The 14013-nt window shown below is 31.7% G+C and overlaps 1 protein-coding gene across 1 annotated transcript in view; it reads right to left on the bottom strand.

Moving 5' to 3' along the window:
• Positions 1-12689, bottom strand: part of LOC140041033 (receptor-type tyrosine-protein phosphatase N2-like) — a 117191-nt gene extending 104502 nt beyond the window's left edge. Inside the window, exons 1-3 of the mRNA XM_072087398.1 lie at positions 12372-12689; positions 11111-11268; positions 1180-1227 (exon numbers count right to left, since the gene is read on the bottom strand). Coding sequence (XP_071943499.1) covers positions 1180-1227; positions 11111-11210 — 148 coding nt within the window. The 5' untranslated portion in view covers positions 11211-11268; positions 12372-12689. The remainder of the gene's footprint in view (positions 1-1179; positions 1228-11110; positions 11269-12371) is intronic.
• Between the last annotated feature and the right edge of the window lie 1324 nt (positions 12690-14013).

Raw genomic sequence — 14013 nt, 5'->3', positions numbered from 1 at the left:
TTCAAGTTAGATTACAAAAAGATTTTAAGAGATGGAAATGAAATAATAAATGATTAGAATTCGCTGAAGAGCTTGGGATCCATTATAACAATGGTACACTGTCATCAATCTATCATTAATGAACAGGAAGCCAGTCAGCCATGGGCATAATCCACTGACCAATCAGAATGCTCGCTACTTTAATGAGCATGCTCTGCATAATAAATACACTATTGTTCAACATTTTAATCAGTGTGGACACGTATATAGAAAATATTGTTTAATCATTAGATCCTGATTCAAATGATAATTAGGTAATCCTGAGATAGCGGTAATGGTCAAAAGATGATCACTTGAAATCATTAACATTCTATACAAGCACATGCCTTAATCTTTTAAATCTATCTCTAAACATTATAATAAGTAATAATATAATAAATATGAATATCAATTCATCACTAATTAAACCTCTCTGTCAAAGTCAAAACCAAACCGTAATAAATCCAAGTATTTTTCGTTACTAATTCTGCATTTAAATTCCTTATTTTATCACACAATGAGTAAAGACTCCCTTCGATTTTTCTAAACCTCTAATTTTTTTTCCTGACAATTTTGAAATTTGTTTTGGTGGCAATCAAGGAAATAGTTGGAAAAACTCTTGAAAAATCCGGCAAGGCAGCTACTACTTGAAAAACAACTAAAAATTGTAAAACATTCAGCGTTTTTCCGAACTGTATAATTATCGATAATTTGTATGTTTTAATGGTCAAATCTTATTTGAAGTTGATTTTGGTGTCATTAAAGCTAATGAACTGTTACAGTACTAATTTAAATATTACACAATACTGATTTAAATCATACAAATTATTATTCAATGTTGTATAAAAAAAAAGTCAATCTTTGTGCGATGTACAGTACAATGTATTAAGAAGTCTTCATAAAAATTAGGAAATTGGTATTCGACCAATATTTTTTGAGTTGTCTTATCCATACCCAATTGTCAACTGGGATAATACCATTCTATTTTACATATCCAGACTTTCTGTCCTGCTGTCATACTTTATGCAAATTTGGTAGGAGGGGTTTGAGGGATTGGAGAGGTCTTTGTCCTGGAGAGGTGTATTGATCTGGGGGAAATTGTCTAGATAAGAAGCAGCTGTCCTAGAATTCTCCATTTGTAAATATCATCACACTACTAACCTTCACGACATACTTCACGAGTAGAACACACCGGACTGAAGCGACAACCTAAAAGATAAAAAGACATAATACGTAATAATATCTAATAAAATGGATGCAACCATTATCGTTAGAAGAGAGATTTCAGAGTTAGATGTTTTTAGAAATAATTTGATTATGTTTATTTAAACATATTTTAGTTTAATTTAACTCTATTTATTTATTTTTGTTTCTTTATTTTTATCTGTTGTTTTTCTGCATTAATTCTCTCGTGGTGAACCTTGAGTTTTACAGTGTCGGCTAGAAAATTGATAAAAGCAATGAATAAATAAATTACATTATAGTTAAAATAGAAAGAGCATATTCTTATTATTGTTATTATCATATTCAGACAAAGAAGATAGGCCTACATAGTAAATGTAACAATGTATAACAAAGAAAAATCCTAGTCACTCTGAGCTACCAGAAAGTACAATTTGATTATATTTATTTTAATCTATATTGTAGTTTAGTCAAAGAACTTATAACACAAGAATCTCCTGTTCTTCAATTTGCATTCAAAACACAGTATCGGAAGTACAGGGTTAAAAGGTCAAACTGGGCGACGCCATTTCACAGCATGGAGCAGCGCTCCCTCCAAACTAGGAAGTCAATTACTCTACCCCCCTAGAGTATTAGCAGATCCCCTCTATGATTTTGACTTTCTAATTTGATGCGGGCGCCCTACTCCTCAGTCAATTACTCTACCCCCCTAGAGTATTAGCAGATCCCCTCTATGATTTTGACTTTCTAATTTGATGCGGGCGCCCTACTCCTCAGTCAATTACTCTACCCCCTAGAGTATTAGCAGATCCCCTCTATGATTTTGACTTTCTAATTTGATGCGGGCGCCCTACTCCTCAGTCAATTACTCTACGCCCCTAGAGTATTAGCAGATCCCCTCTATGATTTTGACTTTCTAATTTGATGCAGGCGCCCTACTCCATGGCTCACAATGGCGCCACCCATAGCTCTATTCTATCCCACATTGCCTTTCGAAATTGTTACGCGCTTATTGTGTTATAAGTTCTTTGGTTTAGTATACTATAAATCTTGTATTTTATTTTTGTCTGTTGTTTTTCTGTGTTAATTCCCTCCTGTATAATCGTCGTGAGGTGGTTTCCCGAATGATCGTAAAATCAAAAACGGTACTGTGTATGACCAACTAGCGTTATTGTCACCGGCTAGTCATCCATTCATAGAAGTACTGATGTAGTAGCCTACCTGTACGGAGACCATAGAATGTAACCCGAGGCATGACTAACTACAACTTTAGATGATAGAAAGTTGAGAAAAAATGTTACGAGTATTAAATTGGTGAACTTTGAGTTTTACAGGGTACAGTGTCGGCTGGAAAATGTAACAAGCAATAAATAAATAGTTAAAATAGAAAGAGAACATTCTTATTATTGTTAAAATAATGTAAATAACAAAGACAAATCCTAGTCACTCTGAGCTACCAGAAAGTACAAAAACAACCACTGTCACCAAAGGTGTGTACTCTCTACATTTCTTCATTCTGCATTTTTATCTTTATCTAATTTGATAATATATATTCAATTCTATATAATGGATTGAAGTACACTCGTCAATAAACGACCGAGAACGTCACAGTAGACAAAAAGGTTGTGAAATATATCAACTTTCTAAATTATATAGTAATGCAATTTAAATTAACATAATTAAGTCAGTATTTAATAATTCAGTTTGTTGGAGACTCGTTTAATTTAATTAAAATTACCTGTAGTATTGAAGTCATGTTTTTTTCACAACCATTCTTACTTTTTAATTAAATTGTGTAGTTGCAATGTTATAGTGTTGATATTTAAAATGGTTAGAAATAAAAAATTGTTTAATTTTGCGTTTAGAATATGTCGGACTACAACGATGTAGCCATGAGAAATAAAGTGGTGAGGTGGTGGCAGGAAGAAACAATCTGCGTGCTGGCCACTGGGTTGTCAAAGGCCTTTTTGTGAAAAAATGGTCAGGTTGAAACCTTTATACTAACCATACTGGACTCAGTCACCCATTCTAAACCATTTAAGAGCTTGGTACACGATATTACGAATCAGAGATTTACGTAATAAACTCTATGTATATTTTCAGGAAATTGAATAATATTAAATCCAAGGATGAGGGGGAGGAGTCTCAATACTGTAATCTGATAACCCTCACCATTTTACGCCAAATTGCTCTCTGATATTTCTATACATAACAGGCCTAATTAATCAGTATGATTTCTCCTCAGTGGTTTTCTTGGTCTGTAAGGTGGCATAATATTGATTGTACCCCTTTAATACCTTATTTCAGTCGCATAACGTCTGCTAGCAGTCAGAAATTTATACCTGTTACCTTCTATTATCCTTTAAAAATGTATTTTCCCCAAAAAACATGAAAAATTATTAATAAAATCTTGAATTTGCTAATTTGTAGTTTTAAGTTAATCACTAGAAATTCCCCCAAAATAATGTTTTCATTTCAACCAAAATCAGATATAAAATATCCAAAGATTATGTCTAACCTAGTTATTCAAGGAGACACACCAACACGGCTGCTCAATGCGACCAACGTAACTACTGTACGTAAACATGCTAATGGTAATAACCCGTGACGTAGACTTAATGCAGATTATGCTACTTGATATGATAAAATTATTATGAATTGATATTTCTGACATCATCTTAACTTCACAGGTGATCACTAAACCAGAAACCAAAAATTGAATTAAAAATTAAATAAAAATTGTACATTGACAGATAAATAAATAAATTTTTAATTTTCATTCATAAAATTTTAGTTATTAATAATTATGATATTAAATCTAATATGCGCTGACATGGCTTAACTGACAACTGACATATGCGCTGACATATGGCTTAACTGACAACTGACATATATGCGCTGACATATGGCTTAACTGACAACTGACATATATGCGCTGACATATGGCTTAACGGACAACTGACATATATGGCTGACATATGGCTTAACTGACAACTGACATATATTATATATTTTATTGACACCTATTTCGCTTTACCTAACAATTTGTATGATATTACACAAAAGTTTTGCTAGGCTATTTGAAAGGGGTATTCAACTTTGGAGACATTCACCCTAAGTTAGTCCAGTAACTGACACTACTCAGGGGCGGATTTAGGTGCTTTTAGCTTTTAGCTCCCCCCCCCCCCCCACCCCACCTAACTTTTTTATTTTTCTGCAACCTGACGGATCGTTGTTGTCATTTATGAAATATTTAGCACCCCCTAATCTATAATACTCGATCCACCCCTGCTACTACAGTATTTGTATTATTAGGTGTCAATACAAAATATTGCCAATAGAAAATGTTATCAATAGTCAAAATCTATATAGGTGACAATCCATTCACATAACAAACATAAACTCAAGATAATGCACATTCATTGTTACAAGTGGAGTAGTGTATTTTTTGTCATACACCTCAGATGACAGGTTCTGTTAATCTAAAGCGTGGTTCCCACTAGCGACGCAACACAAGGACGTAACGCAACGCAAGTGAATTGACCAATCACAAGCGATGGCTTATTCGCTTGTGATTGCTAACCCTCTATAACTTCGCTTGTCATTGGTTAAAACGCTTGCGTTGTGTTTACGTCCTTGCGTTACGTTCTAGTGGGAACCAAGCTTTAGGGACACTCCGTATTTGATGAATTGGTAAGACTATATTGGTGTACATGAAGAGGATACAAGGTACACTTAGTTAATCAAGGATGTAGCATAATCTCATTTTTATTGATTAAAAGATTAATAATTTGTTTGGCCTTGGGATTAATTTTTTAAGATTTGATCAGTAGTCATGTAACAATGTCCCATACCATTCCTCTTCAGAAAAGACTCACTACCCACTTGGTTGTCTTACTTTCAAAACCCTAAATCTTCTTGCTCAAGGCTTATGCCATCTCCTCACTAAAATTATTGCCAATGGGAGGATGACTACTCGTCAAATCTCTAAAGGAAATCTTCACATTCCTATTAAAACCCTCTCTTGAAATTTTCAAACTCTCCTTCACCTACAAAGCTCCTCATTTCTACAATGATCTTCCTCTATCTATCTGCAATTCCTTATCCTTTTCCTCTTTCAAAACTAGACTTATGACTTTTCTCAAAACTATGTAATCCTTTTCCAGAATTTAAATTGTAAAATAGTAGATCTAAATAAATATTTATTATATATATTATATATTTTTGCTTAATTTAACATTTCAGTTATTTTCTATATTTCAAATTTTCTTATTCAGATTTTTAGTCTTATGTAATTAATTATATTTTTTTGGTTTTTGTTTTTCTTTTACTTTTCTGTTTTTGTTGTATTTTGTATATTGTATCTGTTTTGAGGGTCCCAAATGATCAGCAAATGCTGGATGGATCACCCTCATTAAATATGGTTAAAATAAAAAAAAAATAAATAAAAATGGTGAATTTGAAGATATTAAAGACACCTTTCCTACGTTTTTCAGATCTAATTTAAGATCACAAACTATATTTAATGTAAAAATAATACTATATGGTCCTATTGCGATAACTTTTTTGGTCTTTAAATGGTTAAAAATGTGAAAAATAAGTTGATTCTAATAATTATAGCGGCCCGCTATAAATCCCAAAATGCATTGCGCGCGGATTCATATTTTTGTTCTTCTTCTGTAATTTACCCACTTTTCGATCAATTGTGAGGCCAAAACAAATGGAAGAATCCAAAATTTTTAGCGAAAATACCGGGTTTTCCCCAATTTGTATCAACGGAGTCTGGCAAAAATAGAAAGACAATTAATGCAGCAACTATACAACGTCAAGCTAGGTATATAGCTAGCGTACGATGTTCGTACGTTACTGATGTTTACCACCTAGGTCTACAAAACAACTAAGCCTAGGCTAGGCCTAAAGACCGTCCACGAGAGGTCAATCGCCGCGAGCTACTTTGTTTGCACTTTTTATCATAATTTACCATAAAACGTACATTTAGGACAAGGAATGACCTGGTTTAATGTTTTTAAAATAATATATAGGTGTTATTTGTGTCACAAATTGTAGGGAAGGTATCGTTAAACCTTTTGTTTTGAAATGTAACATGTTTGATAACATTAGAAATTAAGAAACCTAGACAATGATTTGACCCTCTTTTATGATAATGACTTATAGACATTATTTGTAAATGCAAATGATGAAAACAAATTAAGTTTTATATTATGAGGAGAGTCTGTCCCTCTATCTAATAAATCATACAAATCATTTGATAAATTTTGCACAAAATATTTAAGATTTGCCTGGGAAAAACGATCCTCTTTAAAGTATTCCCAATGATCAATTTATTGTATTATTGCTTGTAAATATTGTAGTTTCTAGTTTTGTTTAGCTTCGTTACAGTTTATTTTTTCATGTCTTTTTATTTTCAATATCACTCCCAGAATGCAAAACAAATATGGTATCAATTTGATCTTTTTTTTAAAAACAATATCTTTAATTGTGTATTACAACACAGTCTTTATATTATAACACAGTCTTATATTACAGTAATGGATGAGAGGTACTGTACATACTTTTCTACAGCCTTAAAACCATTTAAATGACGCATTTGAAAAATGTGTGTAAGTTTGAATACATCAATAAAATACGTAAACTTAATTACACAAGATGTAATTTATTATACTCATTATTTACTTTTAATTAAAAATTCATTGTTATACATGCATTGTGAGACTAGCGTACTCTATCAATCAATTGTTCTTTCTGCATTACACTACATGCATTGTGAGACTAGCATACTCTATCAATCAATTGTTCTTTCTGCATTATACATGATGTCTCAATAATAGACTTACAGAAATACAAAACTAAGATAAATACTATAGATTGAAATACATTTAATTGTAAACTACGCAAAATTATGATAAAATTATTGGAAACCAGCAACAAAAATTCTGAACATATCAATGACCCACACTACAAAAAGCCCTGCTTCCAGGTTTTACCAGATTGTATGAATGCTTAACACAGCGTGGTAGGTACAGTATGGCTTTTCCTTTTCATTAATATGCACCAAGCATACGACTGTCGCGTCAGAAAATCATTCTACACACGTTTAGAAACATGCGCAGAAAGACTGTTTGATGAGACGTGTAAAACCTACTGTTACCTTTTCTATTTACTACAGATAATGTTTATGACGACCACTGAAATCAATCATAGGTTGAGAACTCTGATAATATAATTGCAATGGCATATATCTTCGCGTAGTGTTTGCACTTTGACAACAGGTCGACCAATTATTTGGAGGTTTATTTTTCACAGTTCTCATATACACAGGGTAGTGCACCACACATAACTGGCATGATATTAAACAATTATGTGTATACATTTTTATTTATTTACTTATGCATCGCTTGCCATATTATTTACACACAACAAAATTACAAGGATCTACTGAAATAGAGTTATGACTATCTTCTTATGCTAAGCTATAAATCAGAAATTCAAACTTTTAACTATGATGAGTGGGTGGGTTGTACAATACCATAAATTCAATGCTAGAGGCTACATTGGTAAAAAAACGAGCAGAATAATTTGTAAAATCCATATCTCAGGAAATTATATTTTCTTAATGATGAAATGAAGACATAGATACATTTTTCATAGAGTGGCACAACTTCCAATGTAATCACAGCATTAGAAAGTCATGGATGGAGACCACCAAATATGGCTACATCATATATAAGTTAATGCAGTCAATTGGAATTTGGCCAGTTTGAAATCATGTTTTCTATTTCTTTTTTTCTGTTGTGAGTATACAGTATTCTTGTCATACATATTTTGCAAACAGCAAATCCACTGTGTATTGCAAACTCTTTGTCTATTTCATGTCTCGAAAAGAAATGTTTGGTTTGTGGGGATGCTTCCACTTGAGAATGTGGTTTATGGAGAGGGGTGTTCAATGAATTTTCTACTTTTTGAGTATATCTCGCTCTTCGAGGAGAATAGGGCATTTATTGGTTTATCCAGGTAAGCTAGGCAAGAAATAGAGTCTTAAAAAGTTTCAAAATAAGTAATTATGTAGGCCTACAATTCATCAATTTATTAAGTTATTAATTAATCTTTATACTATGTCATCTTTATTATTAATCTATCAAAGGTTTGCAATTCGATAGAAAAGCATATTTCTAATCCTGAACCATTATCATAATAAACGGAAGGAGATATTATAATTACATCAAAACACATAAATGATATGATATATATGATATTACTAAAACCAATTCTGAAATTCTCAAACTTATCAATTAACTAATCAATTTCAGGTGTTGGTACTTTTAAATAAACCAGAACTACTATTCATAATTCACTTGAGCAGTAATTAAGACAAAATTTTGATTTTAAGCTAAACCTATAGTTCGCAACTGTATTGACTATTATAATCAATTGAAGCCATGGAAACCATCCCCAGCTTCGTTGGTTTTGTATAGAAAGCCAAAGTATAACATTTCTGTGTGAAAAGCAATTTATGTACAGTAGATAATTAATTACAGTATAATATTATACTGCATTAGTCTGAAATGGATTTAGATTGGTTGATGGCTGCGAAATAAGCCATTTATAAAAACTATAATTGTACATTAGACTTTACAGCAGCCTTGATATACTTTTATTACCTCATTTGACTAGTTTATGGGACATGTTCATAAAACTGGGCTATAATTAGTATTTGACCCAGTTCAATCTCCTGAAAATTTCATATAATTATTGGTTTTGTTTAATACTCAAATACTGCAGTGCCTTTCAGGTCTGGCAGTTTCAGTCTTTCTTCTAGTCATTTGACCAAACTGTAGGGCCATATTTTAAATGCTAGGATTGGAATTTTCTTTTCACTATAATGACAAAATAATTAAGGAAAAGGTGAAAACTTAAAATTTCCAGGCTTTATTTTAAATCAGTTCTTATGCAAGGACTTTGTCATCTCATAGTTTTTGCATATTTTGAAAACTTAAGTAAAATCAATTATCTTTGCTAAGCTCATTTGATAAGTCTAACACTAACAGGTAAACATTATTCTGCTGTATGTAATGTATAAGAGGACACAAAATGTAATACTGTGCATCAGTAATTGCAATAGAATAATGGCCCACAACTAAAGTACAGTACCACGCCATCAATGACATGCTTTCACACTATACTTTCCTCTTTGGTTTGTTTCTACTGTACCTTATTATATACCAAGAAAAAAAGTGTATAAAAAATGTAAAGGTCCTTTCAGACAAGGATAATTACTTTACAATGTGTACAATACAGTGTCGCCTACTACAGTATCATATGCAATATTACCTGGATGAATGTAAACAACATTATAATTAATCCTTCAAAAATGAAATCAATAAGTTTAGAAGGTTTCAAATTACCATATTAAAATGGTAGAATACTTGAAAAGTATTTATAATCAAATAAAAGTACTTAAATTAATCCGGTGGTATAATAAATTAAAGCTCTCTTCTTTATAAAGATAAAGACTGTGTTGTTGATCATAACTGTTGTATTGTATCAGAAAGGAGTAACAATTTGAATATGAAATGTAGAGATAAATTGCGTAGGCTTATCATATTCGGTTCCTATTGGGATTCGGAAGATGTAAAATTATAAAAACAATAAATGAAATAAAATATGATCTTGCAAGTTGCAGTACTGTATGTGTTAGAAGAAAGATCAAGGGATAGTGTCATGGATGAGCATAGCAGTACATTTGATTGATGATGTTGATGATGATGATGTTGACAATGATGATAAAAAATATAATGAAACATCAACATCAAGACAGCAGTGGTAGTGAAAATAAGGATATAAAACAATTTGATAATAATGATGGAATTGATGAAAAAACAAGAATGATGATGAAAGTGACGATGAAACAACAATGATGATGATGAATTAAAGAAGAAATGAAGATTAAATGAGGATGATGGATTATGACACAACAGATGAAATGAAAACACAGTAATAAAAGAGTGATCAAACCACGTAACACTCATAATGATGGAAATGATGATACTAATATGATGGAGTTCATGGAAAACGTTGGTGGTGAGGGTGATAATGATGACGATGATAATTGCTTTTCATTATCAACATTATCAAAACTACAGTAATTGATAGAACGAAGATGGCAAAAAAGTGATGATGGAAATGATGGCAAAAAGAGATGATGGAAATGATGACAAAAATGAGATGATGATGGAAATGATGACAAAAATGAGAGGATGATAGAAATTATAGCAAAAAAGTGATGATGATGATGATGATAATGACAAAAAAGAGATGATGGTGGAAATTATGACAAATAAGTGATGATGATGATGGAAATTATGACAAAAAATGACAGTGATGATGGAAATGATGATGGCAAAAAAGTGACGATGACGGAAATGCTGAATAATGATTGTGATTTGATAAGGAAATTGATGGTATAAACAGATAATAAGATGATAAATATAGAATAAATGGTATAATGACAATAGACAATGGTGGTGCGGATATGTTACTGGTAATTAGTGATGTTACAATTACAAATGTATACTGTTGTTAATGAGAGTTCTTGCATGCAGTAATTGTCCGATTATATTATAATGATAGAATAATGAGATGTACAAAAGATAATATGAAGTGATATGATGGAGAAATAATGTTGACAGCAGTTTTCAATGTCACAAACAATCATTCTCGAGATGATATGAAAACATTGTATTGTAATTGTATAATAATGTATCATCATCATCGACATCTATTCTTACTCTCTCATGAGAAAAAATAATGCCTTTTTATTTTTATTATGATTATTATTTTATTTTGAAGATACATAACAATATTAAAATATAACACTTTTTTAAAAACTTACCAAGATTTCCAGAAGAATTTGAAGGACTGATTAGTAATACTCCTATAAGAATACACAGCCCGAGAGCCCTCGCTGCGTATACCGTCGCACACCGGCTCATCCCCGTGTTTAGTATGCGGCTAGCCTATAATCCGTGACAAAAACTACATTCTAAAAAACTAAACGTAAAACAAACAGGAAAAATATCAAACTTCAATTTCCACTAGAAATAACATCACAGCTATATAAAAAACTATAGCCGCGACAATATTATTTAGTGAAATAATTTGATGGGTGAAAATTCACTTTGCGCTCTGCCACTGATTGATTGAATTGCTCGCACTTGTTTTTTTCGACAACCAGTGAAGCGTGCATTGAAGTTTGCATGTCGACTGTCGCCCTCTGCGACAAGAATTAACGATAATCAATATTTTGTCGGTCTGCTGTCTGTCCATCTTTCTACAGTTTTGTCGGTTTATCGCATTCCATATTTGTTAATTAATGTTGTTCCTCTTAAATCAAAGGCGTTCATTATCTTTAATTCTTAGACTTTCTCGTTTATATCAATATAATCACCCGTATTTCACTAATCATTAACAAAAATCTGTCACGGCCTATAATCACTTCAAAAATCTATAAAACTATGTTCATTATTTCATTTTTTCAATCGTTAACATTTATTTTTCATCAATTGATTTAAGGTATAGAGCTATTTAAAATATTTTCCCTCAAGACACACCGTAGGCTGATGGAAGCCTAAATTTAAAATTCCATTTGTCAGTTACGCCTCAGTTCCTCCGAAAATATAATTATTAATTTTTTTATTACACTAAAATAATTATTATTTAATTAACACGAAGACAATACATGTAGAAGGTTTCAAATTACCATATCAAGATTGTACAATTACTTGAAAGACATGATGATCATTTAAATGTAGATATAAAGTTTGCGGTCACCACGTGTATTAGTTCTGAAAAGAACTGTTGAGTGTCTTGACGTTTCGATCAATTTGATCGTTTTCTCACTCCTGATAATGGAACAGCCTGCGAACCCCAGTCACATCAATTCCCGTCCGTGTGTAAAATATAGCCATAGGGCACTAATCACAGTACAATTGTTTTATTTTTAAAATAACCTTCAGAAGAGAAGAGGCCAAACATTATAAAACACGACAGTTTAAAAAATACCATGGAGGAAATAATATTTCATAAATATATTACATTTTAATTTATATTATATACAAACAAAAAAGCTGAGTAACATAAAATCATCTTATTACCCGATAAAATTGAAAACAGTTAAAAGAAACAATACTTCTATTTCAATCGTTTTTAACCTCATAATAAATTGTCTTGTTCGTCATCACACAGACCTCATTCATCCCACGTAGGCCTCCATACATAATTACGTGACGTCACTCATTATGAGAGATGCTCGGTCGAATCTGCTGAGAAAAACAATTTTACTGTTAAATAGTAGGGCATTGAATGTCTGTATCCGGTTCAGGTGTTTTGAAAACAACATTATGAATAGAATTAAGCATTATAAGTACAGTATTTTGATATCCTCTCTCCATGGCCAGAAGATGTGTAATTATGTTAATGCACAAGTAAACCCACGCATCATCTGTGACGTTAGGAAATAAATACGTGAAGCTCAGTTTATAAATTTCGATTAGTCATTATCAAAGATGAAAATGTACAATTAATTTTTACAATTAAATTGCATTTTAAGTATCACAACAACTTTAGAATTATAATTCAATGAGTATTACATGGACCGGATTTCAGCACTGTTGAAAAACGGACAATTATTTTCCTATTTTTAATTTCATTAGTAACTATTTATAGTATAAAAACCGTCGGACAACATGTCATTAATAATAATTAAGAAGTATGAAGAAGAGTAGGCCTACGATTATGGTGAGCAAGAAAATTAGAGTTTTTTTTTATTATTTAAAATAGACATACCGGTAATGCTACACATCCCGGTCACAGCTTGGAGGACCAATCATCAGGACAGAACAAGACAACAAATAAACTTTAAAAAGTCACAAAACTCACTATATATATACAATTCTAGGCCTATACAATTTTTGTAGTAAGTTATAGAGTCTATATATTTCTTTTTTTTTATTTTGTAAACAATTGTGAATAATCTAATATTCGCTGCAATGCCAATCATAGAGATATTAATTTATATGGCTCAATAAAGCCCATAAAATAACACGCTATTAATAAACCGTACCGGTAAAGTCCAAAAAGGTCTGATAATAGGCTTCCAGCAACATTGTATGTATTATATGGTAATAAAAAAAGAGTAGAATAGGACCTGGAAATAAATCGTATTTCGTCAATTTATTTTGAAATATAAATGTGCCGTCAACGGTTATATGACATGAATACAGACAAAGTTTACATAATAGACAATAAAGCAACCAGAATCATATTGAGAATCTATACTAGAAGAATAACTTATTTCTGTCACGTATAAGACGCTTTTCTAACTTAAATAATATAATTAACTATTTAAACATATGAAGTAAATGAGACAATAAATCAAATATCGAATAGTAAAAAAATAATAATATAAATGATAATAAAAGTAAACAGCAGTAGGGCATCATATTAATCGTTATATAAATATTTTTTTAGTATTGACCGGAAACACAATAGGCCTGTCACGATAAATATGGTCCGGGGCCAAAATCGGTCCGGCCGGACCAGTTTTGGCTCTAAAATTGTGGCCAAAAGCAGTCCGCCACTGCCTAAATCGGTCCGGGCTTTTCTTCTGTCGATTTTAATTGAATTACTAGGCCTATGATGCTGTTTTAAGTTGTTTATGGCTAGAAAAATATCCCATGATATATATTAGTAAGTTATCTTGTCGGATAAATACTATAAATAAATGTATTTTATCTA

This window comes from Antedon mediterranea, chromosome 1, assembly GCF_964355755.1.
Source record: "Antedon mediterranea chromosome 1, ecAntMedi1.1, whole genome shotgun sequence".
Classification (NCBI taxonomy): Eukaryota; Metazoa; Echinodermata; class Crinoidea; order Comatulida; family Antedonidae; genus Antedon; species Antedon mediterranea.
This window is presented reverse-complemented; position numbering and strand designations above follow the sequence as displayed.